Below are 18525 nucleotides of genomic sequence, written 5' to 3'. Positions count from 1 at the left end.
TAGAACCTACCCCATTGAGCTAAATTTTTCAAAATACCGGGTAAAAGAAATGAAGAGGGTTCCAATCTTGTAACCTGTTTTTTTAATATGAAATGGACAATTTCACTCCTCAGATGTTAAAGCAGGAACCTCGTGTTCCATGATAATCTATAAGAATTATTTCCAAAGGCATTTTGGAGATGTCTCGGGAACACTTTATATCCTGGCAGTTGTCTTGTATTTTCACTTCTGTAAATTAATGGATGCCTTAATGAGTCATTGGATGCATCTTATGAAAACATGTGGCTTAATTCAGGAGTGCTTTGAGAAATGCTGGATTAAAACTTCATCTGGGCAAGCATCAAGTCAGTGTGGGGGTGTGAGATAAGAAGCTGCAGGTTACTGAGTAAGTTTTCCTGTGTACAGCTTAGGGAATCTTTTTTTTTATTATTATTGTTCTAATTTTATAGGCCCTTTTTCAGCCCTTGATGGTAACTGCTTTTTCTATGTTGATATACAGCTGTTTATTCTGTGTTCAGAATTTCTGTTAACACCTTCTCTTAGGTGCTTTCATGCGTTGTTGGGATAGGCAATGGTGCGATTCTTTCTTTATCCTCCAGTCTAATTTTCACTTTCTTTTCTTGTAATTTTCACCCTGAAAAGGCTCTCCCATGTGATGCAATAAATCAGTTGCATTTATGGTTTAGGTGAGTTCGGATATCCACAGGAACAAGCACACAGGATGTGTGGCAGTATTACACAGCCGAAGAAGAGAAGCTTTGTGGACTTTCTTTTCTTTTTGCAGAACCAAAGAGCATTGGTTAATGGATTCTGGCAACCCCTTTATTGACACCGCGGTGGCGACTGCAAGCCCTGTTGCTTCCAGTTAACTATGAGTTTCATTTTCACTTTCTGCCGATTTGGCATTTCAATAGTACAAAAGAAAAAATGCTTGAAGGTTTTTCTTAGTTCTGCTATGAAATTTCATTTTTCTCTTTTTTTTTTGGTTTTTTTTTTGGTTTTTGTTGTCTAATACTTCAAAACTTAGTATTAAAACGTTAAATCTGTTCCTATAGAGCTGCTGGTTGAAAATGTCATTGGTTTGCCCACATGTTATCAAACTGTTTATATTCTCTTTATGAGTGATAAACTCCCTATTTCCAAATGTATGTCCAAGCTCACCAGAATGTTAATATAACCTTAAAATAATATATTGATCTGCCCTGTCAATGCATGTTGTTCTATTTAAAAGAAATTGCTGTATAGAGCTTTTGGAAGAGTCTTCCGTGACCCGAAAGCTGTGAGAGGCGCAGGCTGGCCCTTCCGTCACCTCTGTCTCACCGATGTCAGCGTGATGAGCTCGTCTTGCCTCCCAAGGCATTTTGCTACTGCTAAAACCCAGGTCGTACCACTTATAACACGTGGGCTTTGGCTTGGTGATCTCTTAGTTTTTATGGGCAAAACCAGAGCTGGAAAAGGCATCCTCCATCTGAAGTGGTGGTAGCAGATTTTTTTCCCTTTCTTTTTTTCTTCTTTTTAAAGTTTTCCTGGCACATCATGGGAAGGCCGAAGATACTGCATCAAGGGCTACTTGAGTTGGAGTAGGCAGCTATAATGGAAGGGAGCCCAAAGGAACTCACTGCTCCAGAAATACTTTAGGGATCATTGATCCAGGCTGTTTTCTTCTTTAAGATGTTTGTGAACTGTGATGCTGACCTTTCGCTGTAAGTCTTGAAGGACGATTGTTAGGTTCGGCTCCGCTGGGTTTTGCCAGCTGTTCTTGTGATACTGACTGTAGTGACCTGGTAGGTGATCCACTGTTGCTCATTCCAAATATTGTTTTGTTCCGAGAGAAACTTGAAATAAAATGTATCAAATGGTCTTTGTTATAAAAATGTCAGGAATGCGAGTTCTATGTTTAATAAGTGTACAAATATAATTTGTGTGTGTGACTTTACCTGGAAAGATACACTAAAGTGGATAAATGTGGGTTTTTTTTATATTGCCTTCCAGTACTCAAATGCCAGGTCAACCAAACTACTTTAGTACTAATAGCTGGAAAAATGATGTTTCAACATTTTAACTATTACAGAAAGATAAAAGATAACCTCCTGAAACCCAGATTAATTCAGTACAGAACAGTGCACGAGGACCAGATGTATCAAGCAGGTGCATTCCGAGAATCTTAAGCAAATCTTTGTGAATTAGCAAATCTTAAGGCTTTATATAAAATGTAACGTCCAGTTTATACTGCAGAACTTGAGAATAATGTTAGGCTTGCGCTGTGTGTTTCGGAGCTTTGTACCTGCCCCTTCTTAGAAATAATGCTCACGTTAGCTGGGATTTTTGCATCGTGTTTGTATACAGGCACTGAGTGTGAGCAAGCACAAAATGCTCGTGAAAATTTGGATGTCTGTATTGGGTAAAAGAAGCATTTTGTATTTTCCTGTTTGTCCTCCTCTGAAATTACAGCTTTAGTTCCCATTTCTCATATTTATGTCTTTTTGTTGTGTTGTTCCACTTAACTTTTATTCTTCCAGAACACTTTCTCTCCATATTTAAGGCTCACAAACTTGTCCAAGAACTTGTTTTAATTGTTGGTATTCATGTAGATATAGTCAACAGCAATATAGGTGGCGTTTTCTGAGTTGTTACCCAGTCGTGTTGTATTTATGTCCTATTCTGTTTGCTTTTGAAATGCTTGCCAGCCAAGGAGAGCAGTATTTGTCATACTCTTCCTTCTTAGACACCTTATCTCCAGAGCCCAAACTTTTATATACTGTTTCTCTAGATGTAAATGAGTCTGTGCAGTTTGTCTTGACAAAGCTATTGCATTCGAAGTAGCTACATGAAGTGCTACCTGGGGCTACAAGTAGTAGCTTGCCCTTTCATTTTCCATCCTATAACTCTTGTTTTATGAGCTGAAGAGAAACTTCAGGTAGAGAAAAATTTTTGTCAGCTGAGTAGTTCTTCAAAATCTTAATTTAAATGCCTTATTTTTAAAAGCACAGTTGCTTTTTTCCAGCTTCCAGAATGTGTTAAATTGGAAATAGGAGATTCTGGTTTATATTCACCTGTATTGTGTTCTTGTATTTGAATAAAGTACGTACAGCTGGACCACGTATTAGTAAAGAAACAGACTATGAAAAGTTGTATACCCGTGGATGATATCCTTAATTAGGACCAAAGCTCAAAAATGTATTTTATCTGTACTGCGATGGAAGCGTCATTTGATATGATTTCATTATACACCAGCTCCCTCAACTCCAGCTTACGGAAAACAGTCAGATGGGGCTTGCTGGGACGAGACCTTAATGCAGGAGAATCCAGGCTTTGCCCGCTTACCTGGAGTCAGAGGACAGTGTCAGTCTTGAGCCAAAGCAAGTAGATCCCAATGCTTCATTGTGTTTCAATGTTTTCAAACACGCGGTGACTCTGTGTCCCGGCTTGATTATCCAGAAACCTTCTGTGTGAAGCTCCGTGAGCTGTGTCAGATCTCAAACTGCACTTACGTCTCCTCTCAACCAGCACATTCACTTTGCAAATTGATTTTTAATTGTGAGTCAGCTCTTCCTTGCTTAATACTTCTGTAGCCATCATATCCCGATGGCAGGGAAGAAATTTCATATGCTCTCAAGAGTGAAAGTAAGTATGGGGCTTTGTGATTAAACAAACTTCTAAATTTAAAACTTATGCCAGAAGAGTGCCTTTAAGTTTGCCTGTAATGTAGAACCATTTTTTTGCTGAGGCTAGGGGAGACATGCCAAAACCCTGCCTGTTTTCAAGAAATCACAGTGTTTTCAATTGCTAATGGCTTTTTATAAAAGAGAAATCATTTAAGTGTAAAGGATAGAGATTAATGGGGAAAAAATGTGGTTTCATTCATATTGCTTCACCTCATTCATTGTTCTCCAAAGAAGCGTTGCCTGCTTGCTTTCCTCTAGTTTTAGCTGTAGATTATTCTTAGCACCAACAACTTGATCCACTCTTTTTTCTTTTCTTCTACAGCATTGCCATGGCAACTAAAGAAAATATGACTTCGCAGAGAGGGATGTTGAAGTCAATACAAAGCAAGATGAATACCTTGGCTAGTATCCTTTCCTAAAAATTTGTGCTGCCAGTGCAGAAGAGGAGGTATAGTGTAATTTTTCACTCTTGTCGTTTGGGGCTCAAAACGCTTTGCGATGTCAGTGGCTGTATAACCTGTACTGGTGGTGTCATTAGTGACAAACAGGCCATTTTTTTTTTATCACTCTCACTTGATAATCTCACTGAAGCATCTGAATGATGAATGTGGTGAATAAGTTGTTTTTACTCAAATTTGAATACTACATAAAAATCAATGTAGCCTCATCTTTCAGGCAGAGATCTGCAATGACATTTTATGGCCTTCCCTGCTGTATGTTTTTGTAACAGTGTAATTTCATTTTACTTCTTGCTTTTGTGCTTTCAAGACTGTCGAGAGCTGAAGCTAGGCATGCGTTGCTGCTTGTTACAGTTCACAGCTAAGAGTATTCATGACCTGAGTATCCTCCTGTCTGTCACAGTCTTGTTAAGGTTTTGGCTTATTGGTTTCTCTTTATATTATGTGCTCATGGCTGAAGAATGTGCTGGATTGTCAAGTCATGCATGTTTGTCGTTATCCCGCTTATTCCTTCCTTTCTGGCATAAGGGCCCAAAGAACAACATTAGCATCATTTGATTAGACAGATTACATCCTGAAGAGATGTATCTGGGTAACCCATAAATTTCATTACAGTTCTTAACAACTGGCAAGAACAAAAAAAATTCAATAAGCTTTGGCCTTAAAAGATTCTTGGTTCCAAAGACATGAAGCTTTGAAACTTATTACCTTGTAGGCAATTGTATTTTATACATTAAAAGATAGATTTACATCTTTATTATTTTACAGTAGGAGGAGTTCTTCCTTATGTGCTATACTTGAACAGTGTGTAGTCATGCAAAGTGTATGATTTTCTCAGTCAAATGCCTTCGGTTGTTCCCTTCACCAGTAGCAGAATTCCATTAAATAAATTCCACAGATGTTTTATATAACTGCCCCATTTATTTTTTTCATTCTCACTTAAAAACAATTATTAAAAGTAACTAAGCCTCTCTTAATGGACGTTAAAGTATATCAAACACTGTTAATTTAGGTGATCAGGTGATGAATTCTGTGTAAATGTGAACTCTAAGCTGTTCTGTTCTCTCTTCTCTCTGATGGTCTGTTATTAGTGCAGTACAGTTGTAGTCCCGCTAACTACCCATCAGGTGTTTTTTACTGCATCTGCTTCCTCCAGCTTGGGAGCAGTTCTCCGTTTCTTGCAGCATTGGGATTTCCACATACAGAATTTGGGGCTTGTTAGTGAAGATACTGTTTGCTGATATGACCTTGACTCAGACTCCTTAAAGATCGGTTTCCAGCAGTGAACAGCCTGATCCAAAGGATCAACCTTCGGAAACGACGAGATTCCCTCATCTTGGGTGGCATTATTGGCGTCTGTACCATCTTACTGCTGCTGTATGCTTTTCATTGATGGATGTTTCCCCCTGGACTCTTGCTAAACTCATCACCACCATCCCTGTTCCCCCCAGTCGAGGAAAAGTGAGTGGGGGAAGCACCAGACTTCAAACAGCCTGCTCGTCACGGCTGGGGGTGTCAGCACGATGTCTAGAGCTTCTCATGGTAGACTGCGACACTGGTTTTGGGGTTGAAGCTGCAGTGTTTCTCCTTCCCTGCCGTACATCTTCCTTTGGTTAAATTTTGTGGGATTTGTTTGTCTTTAATTCCCTTTCTCACTGCAAGGTAAGTAAATATGGGATGCTTACCAGGACTGGTAGAAGAGTTTCTGTGCTCAGTGGTGCTGGGGAGGTCTGTTGTTGGCTGGTAAGCGGAAAAAGGTTGGCCTTGGGTGGAAACTCAGCAGGAAGCCAGTTTCCCCTGTAGGCCAAGTACTGAACACTTTTGCCCTGTGAGAAGAATATTGCAGCTTTAAGCCGTCGGGTTGCTTTACTACTAAATACGTGTTCTGTAATTCTTTTTAACTCATGGTTGAGATACTAGTTATTTCTGCATAATTTGTGCTGTGAAAACTGTGCTTCACACAAATTCCTCAAAGGAGAAAAAAAAAAAAGAAAAAACAAAAAGAAGGATTGTTCAGTTCACTTTTTGCACAGAATATGAATAAACTTCCCTCTGAGGAACGTCTGTTAAGGTTTCTTGTGGCTTTAAAGGGACTAAGGAGTCCCCCTTTGTAACAAGGGAGCACAGTGTCCTCGCAGCTGTTTACTGTAGTGTTCAGTCATCTGAAAAGTGACCAAACATGAGTTCACCTAAAAGTAAGTCTTTTGGGTGTAAATACTTTGATTTTGGCTGGCATCATAAAGGTCTTTATCAAGACATGATAAGCAGTTTGAAAAGTCTATATTGTAATTCAGATAAAGTTATTCTAATAGCGTTAATATTTTTACACTGTAGGTAGGATATAATCTAAACTGTCAATTGGAAATGAAAATTGTGATGGTTACACCTGAGGCAGATGTATCTGCGTGCAAAAGTTTTGGACATAACTCCTCATATTAAAGAGTTGAATGTATGAATAGTGAAACAAGTATTATTTACCATTGGGGGGGGGGGGCGGGAATATTTTTTGTCCAGACATGCAACATGAATCCTGTTGTGTTTGCATCTCTAAACAAAGCTGACGTCAGGAATGGCTTTGATATTGCAGATTGACAAATTACAGATTTTTCTGCTCTTTCAACAGCTCTTTTCCACCTCTCATATCATAACCCAATAAATTCAAACTGAGGCACTGAAATACCTTTCTAAGAACTTGATTAACTCTTTTCACAATCAATTTACAGTGCTCCTAACAGGTTTCATGTGTGCCATTACCCACAAATGTCAGGTAGCCTCCAGGTTCTCCTCTGGAACAGACTCTAGTGGGACAAACGCAATTTTTTACTGCTTTTTATAGTGTCTGTGCAGTACCTGTTGGAGGGAGTAGAGACTTGTGCCTGTGTAGCGTGCAAAACCACACTGTTGCGCCTAAAATGTCTGTATGGGTTTGAAGGCTTGTTTGCAGACTGACAACTTTGCGCTAAAAAGTCGACGACGACTTCTGATCAGTCGTCTTGTCGTTGGGATTAGAAAGCATTTGGAATTAATATGTGTTAAACTGCGGGGCTTGTATTTTAAATAAAGGGTGATTATTTGGTTGATTTGGGAATGTTCCTGCTTTGAAATGAAATGTTTATTAAAGGGGTTTATGAAAAACCTCGATGGATAAAAGAGGTTTATTAATGAATCTGTGTGTTGGGAGATCAGACCTCTTCTCCATGCTTTTTCTCCGATTCCCTCCCCCCCAAAGGGATCCTGATCAGCAGTCGTGCTTCTGTTTAGGATTTGTAGGATTTGGTTGCTATATAGTTGGCAATATGAGATCTGCAGTACCGTAAATAAATTCACTTATTTAATCTTATAACCAGTCTTTTTACTGGACTTAATTGATTATTTGGTGCATATATTTAATCTTATTGTGTGAAAAAGCTGCTATGGAAACTATGTAGATTATAATAAATATGTAAGCATAATTGATTTTTCATGTTACGAAAATGTTGCGGAGGAACTGATATATTTTTAGTATAAAAACAGGAATATGCTGAATTATCGCTGATAAAGCTTTACTGGAAATGGTTTCAGTGTTGGCAGCCCCTCCACGGTTTTATTTGTATTGGTTTTGAATCCGAGTTTTGTGTTGACGAATACATTTAATTAACCTTGTAGTTTCCCCTTCATCATCCTCTTGTAGTCCTCTAGCAACGCGAGCAGGCGTTCTGCTCTGCTCTCTGAAGTGGTGTGTTCGCGTATGGCCGAGGGGGAAGACTTGCTAATTCTCCTGAACGGCTCTAATACCATGGGCGTGTAGTTAGTGCAGTGGACTGTAAATGAGAAGAGTGGATTTTGCAGTATTTAATCTCAAACCCCGAAATACAGGGTGGTACGTCTCCTGTTGCTACGTACGTTCTCTGAGTTTTTCATTGTGTGGTTCCTCTAAGGAAAAAAAATGTGGTTAAAGAAGTCTCGTTTCTGCAATTCCTGGCAAAGCTGCCGTTTCGTAACTCAACCAAATAGAATTGTGCCAAGAAAATTATTGTTAAGCCATAAAAATGAAGCGAGTAAATCCATAATATTTCTACAGGGCACACTTCACACGCGCACAATTTTTTTTCAGATTTCTGCTTTATTCTTGCCAGTACACGAGCACCTGCTTTGAACCTGTCCAACAGCCCCTTAGACTGGAACGGAATTTATAGACTTACAGAACGGAAGGGATATGGATAGCTTTTGGTGCCATGCTTCACACAGACATGAATGTTTTTATCCTTACTTTTTTGACTTATTGTTTTTACGGGTTTATGTGATCTTCAAACGCTGGTGGCTAGAGCAGAGGAATGGCATTCGGGCAACACCCCGTGTTGTGTGTTCAGTCAGTAGCGAGTGTCGGTGTGGCCGTAGCTGATGAGCAGGGACCGAGCCAGGGCTTCGCATCCTCTGTGTCCCCGGGACCAAGCAGTGCCGTGCTTCTGGTGAGAGTTTGCCCTTCCTGGAAAGGCACAACACTTCTTTTTTTCTGTTTTTTTTTATTTCTTTTTTTTTATTATTATTAACCAGTATTGGTTTCAGGAGCTTTTGGATATTGAAGTGTGGTGTAAATTCCTGCTGGATTCATTACACTGAATAATCAACTAGAATTTTTCATTTGTAGTTTTAGAAGTCCTTTCTTTTGGACGGTTTTAAGATTACTGTGAGAAGAAAGAGTCAGTTCCTCACTGGATGTTGAAAACGAAAGAGCAAAAGTAGATTTTTTTTTTTTAATTTTTTTTTTTAAGTGATGTGAAAGTTTCAGATAAATCTGTTGAGAGCTTGTGCTCCAGAGCTGTGTTCTGAAGCTCCCCCAAAACTGCCACGCAGGGAGCCAAGTCTGGTCCCCCACTTCCGTCCTGTAACTCATTTGTTCGGGACTGTTCTAACTCTCTAAACTTAGCAGCTTGTTCCCCAACATCACTTGTTGCATAACCTTCTCTTTTTATTTTTCTACCCCCTCAAAGTTTTCAGTTGAAACAGGAAGGAGAGGTAACAGCTGTATCGCTTCTGAAGGGAGGAAATAATTCCGAAACTCCTTAGAACAGTATCGGGTTATGAAACCCTGCGGAGCAGTGGTCCCGTTGAGCAGTGTGCAGTGCAGGAGACCGCAGTGGAAGACGTACCGAGACAAAACTGAGCCATATTCTAGGTGACATTCGCGGGTCCTCTTGGTGCCCTGTAGCCTGTGTCCTGTCAACTGGATACTGAAACCAGTGGTGATGCTTTCAGTTCTGAATATGTGAGCGGCTGTTGGTCTGTCTACTCCTGAGCGAGGAAAGCAGTTTAAATAAACACTCAAGACAAAAAATAAAACCCTTTCTCAGAAAATATCCCGGTCCAGACCCTTGCAAACGAGTTTCTGATTGCACTTTCTGATTTTTTGCTTTTCATATAGCTTCTTGAAAGTTATTTTATTGTAACTGTAATTATTTTTGTTCTCACCTATTGTGCATTCTCTGTATGTATTAAAAAAGCTTTGATATGTAATTTAATAATAAATTAGAATTCTAAGCAGGGTGCTTGGTTCTTTCCCCATGATGATCTTTGCCTACCTAAACTTGAGAGAAGATTCATCTCTCCGGTTTGGCCTCGTCGCTGAACATGCGAATTAGCGCGTTCTCCATTTTGGTACCAAATATCAGATATGATGGAGCATTTTCTGACCCAAAATGCTCCATTTGGCAGAATGTGTTCCTCCTGCCGGCGTGTGCAGACCTGGGCTCCTCTTCTCCCCTTCTGTTTCAGGTGTCCACATTGGAAGGGTCTGAATATAGTCATGACTTTTTTTCTTGCTGCTCTTTGACAGACAGAACAAGGATGATTTTCTTTACAGGTAAGCTTTAAAGACTATTCTGTATATGCATAGTGTAACACATTTAATTCCCAAACACATGCCAAAATTGATGTTGATTTGAAGAGCCTTCTCAGCATAAGGTGCTTCCGCCCCTTTTTTAATGCACTTCTCAGTAGTTTGGTACCTTTTCCCCCCCACCCACCCACTTCTGCAATCGCAGCACAAACACTAAAAATAAGCTGATACTTTGAACGTGTTACAAGCAATTGTAAAAACTCTGTGAGCTTCTGTCGTACCCTGTGGTTTTCCAGCCATGCTGCGGTCTGGACCGCCTCTATCCTCCGGCGTTCCAGCCGGGCAGCGTCGTGCCTGGAGGACCCGTCTGTACCTGGCGTTTTTGCAGTTGGTGCTAGACCTTTCCGCGCCGCTCATATTTGTTTTCTCAAACAAGAAGGTCTGCCTGGCAGTGTGATACCTGTCTACTTGCATAAGGCTCGGGGTGAAGAGAGGCGGTTCTCTTCATTTCAGAGCTGTCGTGCTGTGCCTGTAGTGCTGCTTTATAGTAAAGAGAGATTTCTGTGTCCTTAATGTGCCTACTGAATATTCAGGAATGACCATATGCGTTCTCAAGGGAAGGCTTTGACTCTTCTCTTTCCAGCTGGAGAAGAAACTTCAAAAACTGTTTCGAAAATGGAAAGGCAATTCTGGTTTCAGACGGTGGGAAGTGCAGTTAGCTTTTCCAGTTGTGGCAGTGGTAATAAGTGGTGCATAAAATTCCATCTTCTTTTGGATTAGAAATTAAATTATTAATGGAGCTGAATCCTTTTTTCCAACTCCCTGTACAGTCAATAATTTATAGTGGCACAGGCGTAAGATATATATTTTTAACCATCCGCCTCCCAGAATACTCTTGTTCCTGTTGCAAACTGCTGTCCTTCCTGAGGAGCCGGGGTGCAGTGGGTGTTCCTGCATTATGGATGAGCCGTGCTCCGCTCCTTTAGTCCTGGTGCAATTCCACGAGCAGATTTCCTGCTGAAGGGGGGAGCTGAGCGCTCCATTAGAAATTCATAGGGAGAGACAGGAGCGTCTTTGTTTTATGCGTTTCACTGAGCGTGGGAGATGCACTGCTGCGTGGACTTGATTTTTTTTTTTTTTTTTTTTTTTGGAATGTTTTAATAGCAAATCTCCGTGTTTACAGTAGGTATTTACATTTTCTGAATGCCAGCCCTTTATCCAAAGCAGGGGGCTCCGGGTCTAAAAGCTGTGCGGCCGGTGCCTGTGCCGTAGCGTCTGGGCTGTGCTCATTAAACACTCAGAGCCTGCTGTTGCCTTCATCTTCCCCCTTCTTTGCTGGCGCTTGGAGACTGTTACGAGCCCGTGTGCCGCGGCTCAGCCCTCGCTTCATCTTCCCCTGTCGCTTGCTCTTCGTTCTTAATGGGACCCCGAGGCTTTGCTAACCCAGTTTTGGGAGCACCGCTAGGACAGCAGGGGAAGTCTGGCCATAATCAAAGTCCCTCTGCCTTTGAAACAGCGTTCGCAGTGTTCTCATTGCGGGTTATTTTCTGGCTGTCTTGACTTTCGTGCCCTGTGAATCCTCTGCCGGTCGGTGGTGTGGTTTTTGAGACGCGTGCGATGGCGTCTGCGTAGGTTTTGCATCTTGTGTTGCTTTACCTTTGCCTGCTCGCCGCGCTGCCCGTCGCATTCCCCTCCCTCGCTTCCTGGGCGTTTGGCTTCAACTAGACATTTCAAACGTGAATTTATTTTTCATCTCATAATTTTCATTTCTTTTTTTAAAAAAAAATAAAATCTCTTCTTACTTTGAAGTCCAGAAAGGCTGTCCCAGGGTGGCTTCAAGCTTGTCGATCAAAGCCACACCTAGAGCTCCAGCATGAAAATTCCCTGCTAACTGGTGCACAGCGTGCTCTTCCACGAGCGCTGTAAACAGGGAGGCTGTGGTCCCTTCCCATGGTTTGTTTTTCCTTATCTTCCTTGCCCGTGCCCATCCGTCCGATGCGAGGTTCTTGGAAGTGGGGACAATATTCTTCATCTTTCGTCTTTCTGAAGAACTAGAAGCTCCTCGCTGCAGGTTGCGAAGTCCCGTCGAGCTGCTAGCTGTGCCGTGGAAACTTTCCGAAGACGTTCGCTGGTGCGCGCGCCCGTGTGTGTCATCTGCTGCAGATCCCTCTGACTTCAGACCTGTGCTGAGCTGGCTTCTTTCCGGGTGAAATGCTGCTGAAACGTCAAATTTTTAAGGGAACTTTTTCTCAAGGCTCTGCAGGATGCTCCAGGAACGTTGCAGGTGTAAAATGAAATCGTGAGCGTGTGAAAGTGCTGAGCCGGTGGCCCTGGCAGCTCCGGCTGTTAACACACAGACGATCATTTATTATGTGAAAAAGGACCTTGTCACCGCTGGAGACTGGTGGGCGCCTGCGTCATGGTGGGGACATCCCGGGAGTGTCCCCCACCTTCCAGTGTTGGGGGGAGGCTGAACCGACACTTGGACTTGGTCACCTTGTCTCCTTGATGCAGGAGAAACACCCGAGCAGAGAGGCCCGGTGCAGGAGGGGGGATACGTGGAGATCTCCTTGCTGTGCTATAAATGGAGTTCCCTCTAGGTCAGGCATGTATCACCAGCGCTAAATTTACTTTAAAATATTACTGAGGTGGGGAGGTTCGTGAGTCAGGTCTATAAAAGCATGCACTGCTTATGTAAAGAAATGCAGCTTAGAGAGCGGCGGAAGGCGGGAGGGGGCTCAGCCTGCGGCAGAGGCCATTCCTGGCGCGTCCGCCCTCTCCGAAGAAGCGGAGCTTTGTATTCGGGCAGCAAATGCCCCTTCACACTGTGTCTGTACCTTACAGCAGGACTGAGGCATCTGCTGGCCTGCTCTTCCCGTGTTTCTGTATGTTTCAGGAAATTTAAATAATTTTCCAGCCTCGATTAAGGGTTCGTTTTGTTTTTTTAAAAACAAACAAACAAAAACCCCACCCAAAAAAAAAAACCCACCCACAAACATTTGGGGGATGTTCAATTCCTGTGACACTTCAGGGACGCTTCAGCTGGAGTTGTGCCACGGTGCCTCTGGGAAGGGGGAAAGAGGAGGGACGTGAGGGATGCTGCCATGGGGATTTCAGTAATTTGGGTCTTTTTCATTCATAGAATCATAGAACCACAGGGTTGGAAAGGCCCTCTGGAGATCATCCCATCCAACCCCCTGCCAGAGCAGGGTCACCCAGAGCAGGCGGCACAGGAACGCGTCCAGGCGGGTTTGGAATGTCTCCAGAGACGGAGACTCCCCCACCTCTCTGGGCAGCCTGTGCCAGGGCTCTGCCACCCTCAGGGTAAAGAAGTTCCTCCTCACGTTGAGATGGAACTTCCCATGGTCAAGTTTGTGCCCGTTACCCCTTGTCCTGTCCCCGGGCACCACTGAAAAGAGCCTGGCCCCATCCTCCTGACACCCCCCCTTTCAGTATTTATAAGTGTTGATAAGATCCCCCCTCAGCCGTCTTTTTTCCAGACTGAAGAGACCCAAATCCCTCAGCCTTTCTCCGTCAGAGAGGTGTTCCAGTCCCCTCAGCATCTTTGTAGCCCTTCGTCCGGGTACACGTATCTTTTCGGCCGTGGGAGCCCCGAGGCTGCTGGCAGCAGCCGTGTCTCCGCTGGCGGAGCATCGCTGAGCGCTTGGCGGTGCCGGACGGGCAGACGTTGGCCGTTCTGCACCGCCAGCGGCATCCTCGGCTCTGACCACAGGCACAGCCGCGTCCCGGGGGAAGGAACGTCTCCTGCGATTCCTCAAAAGGAGATTTCCTTAACTCGGCAGCCGGGTCCCTCCTGCAAGCGTGGTGCCACCGGTGCCCTTCGGAGGGGAGTGCTGGCCTGGCCGAGCTCCGGGAGAGGCTGGGACCAGCCACCGCCTGGGCAGGGGGGAGAAAAGACAGTTCCACAGCGGTTAACTCAGATTTTTGGGACGCTTCAGCTTGTACCTGCCGTATGCTTTGCAATGTAAAACCCAAGGGAAAACCAGAGCATGGCTTTAGGGCGTTAAACGTCCCAGGTCTTACCAACATTCCTTTGATTTCATTAGGGTTTGGGGTGTACCTGGGCCAGCTGTTCCAGGCTGGCGATGAATGACGGTGCGGCAGGTGGGGGGCTGGTTTGTTTTCCCGCCCAGCTGGAATTGAAGAAGTGATCCGTTCGCATCGATCCTCGCTGGGAAGGGGTATGAAATACAGGGTTTATGAAATTGGCCCTGAGACCAAATAACGGGGAGAAAATGCTTTAGAATCTGCAGCCTATAATTAAACATTTCCAAGAGGCAGCGAGATACAGCGAGCTCAGCAGAAGGAGGCATTTCGCTGGGAAGACTTCCCGTCTTCGCTTTGTTTCACGCTGTGTGCTATTAAAGCAAACAACTTTGCAAGCTTCAGAAGCGTTGGGCGGCTCTTGGGCAAGAATAGCATCCAACATTACAGCTACGCTGGAAACAATGAGGGCCATCAGTCTCCTTGCCTTTTTTTTTTTTCCTTTTTTTTTTTTTTTTTCCTTGCACATAAGCTAGGTAGCATAGCTCATGGAGAAATTCCCCTTGCTCTATTTTAGGTATTCTAGAGGTTGCAGGGTGGGAGTTTTCATCTTCTGAAGGATCCGGCAGCAACCACCATAAAGGAAAGGTCCTCATGTAGAGCAGTGCCCGGATCCGCTGGTGCAATTCACCCCTCCCTGCGCAAACCAGGCTCTTCCCAGTTCTACCAATCCGAACTACGGGTCCTTCTATAACGTTTATCGAATATGTCTTGTCTGATTTTTAAAAAAAGTGAGTTTGAGATGCGCTAGACGCGTCTGCCTCGTGCCGCGTGGGATCGGCCAGCCTCGGGGTGACCCGTCTCGCTCCGTAGCTGCGGGAGCCGTGGCTGCGTCGCTCTGGCTGCGTTCGCGGGGGAGCGGCGACAGCGCCGAACCGGAGGCACCGTGCAGAGCCCTGCTGCAAAAAAAGGCTTCGTCTGTAGAGGGTAAGGCTGGTTCTGGGTGGGGAAATGGGAAGACGGAGGTTTTCATCACCCTCACAAAGTAAAATTCAGTTTTTCACTGCTCTTTTACTGGAGCCTACCAAGATTGCGTTTGGTGAACTTCAAATTTGGAAGGAGATATCCACCATACACCTGAATTTTGCCTTTTTTTCTTTTTTTTTTTTTTTTAATCAAATCTCTACTGTTCTGCGAGCAGGGAGAAGTTTCGGGGTGCAATCTATTCGTTTTTCGGCCCGGCGTTGGGCTCCGCATCCCCTCGTGCCTCCGCAGAGCGGAGCGAGCTGTGCCGGAGCCGGGCGCGTTGGTGCGCGGCTCCTCACCGGGTCTCGCTGCCGCAGTTCCGCAGCCCTCAGCTCTCCCGCCGCGGCTGCGCGATGCTGCCGCCTGCGTGGCTACGGCAGCGCGGGGCTCCGGCGCCTCACAAAGGACTTGCCACGAGGCTGGGTGTAGCTTTAGGGTGCCCGAGGAAACCCTCAGCCTCTCGCTCTTCAACAGCAGCCAGTGTCAGGAATGAGAGAGAAAATGGAAATATTTTCCCCGTGCTTTTAATTCGTTGCTCCGGTCTGGAGCAAAGTCATGGAAACCATTTGAGGAACCGGTGCCCAACTTTTTGTCCTTTGCTTCAGCCCCAAAGCTCGTGCAAATTCATTAGCGGAGAGAAACATTAAGAGGTGGACGGCGTCTATAGTGTTTAGTAGGAAACATATGCAACATGGAAATTGGATGTAAACCTCTTGCTGTTCCTTTGCGTATCTATTATACATGAGCCCATCAGAGCAGCATATTAATAAAACAGGAGGCTAAAGCACTTGGCACTCCCATCTCTTTAGCGGAACATCAGAGGAGAGGCCGTCAGCTTCGCTCTTTGAAGCCTGGAGCTTGCATCTGCCCAGCTGCATCGGTGACAGGGTCAGGATGCTCCGAGGGGAATCTCGACACTGAAGGGAAATCTCTCCATGGCGCGGGGTTTTTTTTTTTTTTTGGTTGTTTTTTTTTTTTTTTTTCATGAGAGTAAAATCCTCTTCCTCCCGGACAAAACCATTGTTCTTTCCTGCCCGGCCTTCTCGCCTGCTGAATTCCTTAAGCGATAGACAAAGAAGGCCAAAGATGGCTTAAAGCAACCTCAGACACGGTGTGCCGGGATGCAAATTGCATCTCTTCCTGGAGAGCTCTCCCCACCAGGAGCACTCTGTCCCAGCCTTTCGTTGTGCAGGGGTACCACCAACACAACCACGAGCCCCTTTGCTGGATAGTGGGAAGTGATTCACACTGGATTTCCTTAGCGTTGACGTTGTTTTATCTCCACCAGGACGAATAAAGGCGGCTCTTTGGACCTCCCCTGGAATCCCACTCGTCCTCGCACGGTCAGCGATGGCTTTTGCGCTTCTGGGTGAGCAGAGGCAGCAAGGGGATGGCGCCGCCGAGTAGCACGGGCTCCGTGCGATGGCCAACCTCGGTGCGAAATGGGAGCAGCTGGAGCGCGGTGTGAGTTTGGAGCTGCGTGGCTGTGAGCCGGCGTTCGTGGCTGGTGGCTCTTGGAGAACGGCCCGAGCAGCTGATACCCTCGCCCTAGCGTGGGGAAGCTGAACATCAGGAACACTGATTTGGCTGGTGTTAGGAGTTGGGGGTGTTTTTGGAGTAAGAACCAGCGCATCGCGTTAGATTGGCAGTTGTCACAGCAGTGGGGAACGGACACACTGAAGAAACGTGGTTAATTGGTTAAAAATGCATTAGCATGCTGCAGAGACCGGCAGGGGGTGGGTGGTGTAAGGGAAGGGCTGTGGGATTGTCGTGGTTTTGGCCCTCAAACCAGGACAGGGATAAACACGTTGCTGGGGTGTTGGGGGCTGCAGCGCGGCTCTGTCTCGCTGGGCAGTGATGCACCGGGGCCGTGCTGCCTCAACCGTCGCCAACCCCGGGGACGGACCCAACATTGAAGTTCTTCACCGTGAAGGTGGTGAGACGCTGGAACAGGTTGCCCGGAGAGGCGGCGGAAGCCCCGTCCCTGGAGGGGTTCAAGGCCAGGTTGGACGGGGCTTGGAGCAACCTGGGCTGGTGGGAGGTGTCCCTGCCCAGGGCAGGGGGGGGCACTGGGTGGGCTTTAAGGTCCCTTCCAACGCAAACCATTCCGTGATTCTATGATTGAGACAAGCTCTGGCTTACAGAGGCTGGGCTTTGTGCTGCGGGCAGCGGCAGATCTACAAGCACTAATTACTGGTCCTTTTATTGCTTTCTGAGATGCACAGGAGGACAACAGGTCTGTTTTTCATGAGTTCATGAACATTTAATCTGCATCCTCTCTGCCTTTGAGTACCTGGGCGGGTTCCCTATTTATTTTTTTTCCTCTCCAGAAAAAAAAACCCTTCAGCTTGCATCTTTAAGAAAGCAAAAGAGGTCTGTATCGTAATATTGCCTATGAAAATGAAAGGCAGACCGAAGCTTTACTGTGTCACACCGGAGGCCAAGGGATTGGGGTTTGGACCACAGAGGTGGTCTCGAACAGGCTGCTCATCCCGCTGCCTCGCCAACACGGGCGAAACCATTTCCTAAGGGTGACCACGGCAAGTCAAATAGCTGAATCGCTCTCACTGCGCCGTTTGCTGCTGAGTTATTACCCGGTGGGCTCCAGTGGGGGGAGCAGAGCCCCAGACTGGGAGGGCTGGGAGCTCATCACTCCTTCATGCCTCTTCGGTGGGGTGACCTGCCCCTGCCTGGGAGGGAATCCCACCCCGGTAGGGCCATTAAGTACGTTTGCTGCTGAGTCACGCTGCGGGCTGCCAAAAGAATTTACATCTCTTTTTTTTTTTTTTTTTTTTTCCCCCATCGTGGACGCGGATGAAAGTGGAAGTGCTGTGTCTGATGCCTGCTCTGGGGCCATAAAGCCTTATTTTTGGTCCCTGGTGGTGGCACCTGCCTCCTGCCTGCGTGCTCTGTGGGTGCTGGGAGAGGGAAGGAGTCGTCCTCGGGGAGCTGCAGGACTGTGTTACCTCCGGGGAGCCCTACCCTGGAGTCTGGGCAGCTGGGGCCCATTGCTACAGAGGAGAGAGCTGGCAAGACAACTAATTCATCTCAGACTTGGCAAGTCTTCTCTCCAAGCTGAGCTGGACTGGAAACCACGTTGCCGTCCGTTCCCGGAGGATGCCGGAGACGCGCAGCCAGAGGAGGGTGAATGAAGTCGTCGTGCAGCTTCAGCAGGGGTCGGTAGCCTCGCTTGGTGTGCCGCTACGCAGAAACGGAGGGGTAGCGACCCAAGGTGTGCGTTACACACAGTCAGCAGCCTTCCAGCGGGACTGGTTGGAAAAGCTCCTCCCGGGAAAAGACTAATGCCAATGTTTTTGGTAGCGGCTGAAGTTTTAAGCCTTGGCTGAAGGAACTTTAAAAGGACTTGCTTCCTAGGAGCTCCTTGCGTTTAGGCTTTTTGAGCGGAGAGCAAATATTGCTGCGCGTTCTTGAAATAGATGGTTTTGATCAATAAATTTGCTTTTCGAGCAGATTTGGAATGTGTTCTCTCGTACTTGGTTGCGCACCGTACTCTATTGACCTGCAGCGGCCGGGCCAGCGACGAGGAGCAGTTCCC

The 18525-nt window shown here is 45.6% G+C and overlaps 1 protein-coding gene across 2 annotated transcripts in view; it reads left to right on the top strand.

Moving 5' to 3' along the window:
• GOSR1 (golgi SNAP receptor complex member 1) overlaps positions 1-11687 on the top strand; it is a 36738-nt gene extending 25051 nt beyond the window's left edge. Inside the window, exons 8-9 of one of the 2 annotated variants that reach the window (XM_063342556.1) lie at positions 3988-4070; positions 5392-11687. In XM_063342556.1, the coding sequence (XP_063198626.1) occupies positions 3988-4070; positions 5392-5516 (208 nt within the window). In that variant the 3' untranslated portion in view covers positions 5517-11687. The remainder of the gene's footprint in view (positions 1-3987; positions 4071-5391) is intronic. The other variant, XM_063342555.1, reaches the window with a different exon arrangement.
• The last annotated feature ends 6838 nt before the right edge of the window (positions 11688-18525 follow it).

Source organism: Chroicocephalus ridibundus, chromosome 7 (genome assembly GCF_963924245.1).
Source record: "Chroicocephalus ridibundus chromosome 7, bChrRid1.1, whole genome shotgun sequence".
NCBI lineage: Eukaryota > Metazoa > Chordata > Aves > Charadriiformes > Laridae > Chroicocephalus > Chroicocephalus ridibundus.
Note: the sequence above shows the minus strand (reverse complement) of the source record. Positions and strands in the feature narration are given on the sequence as shown.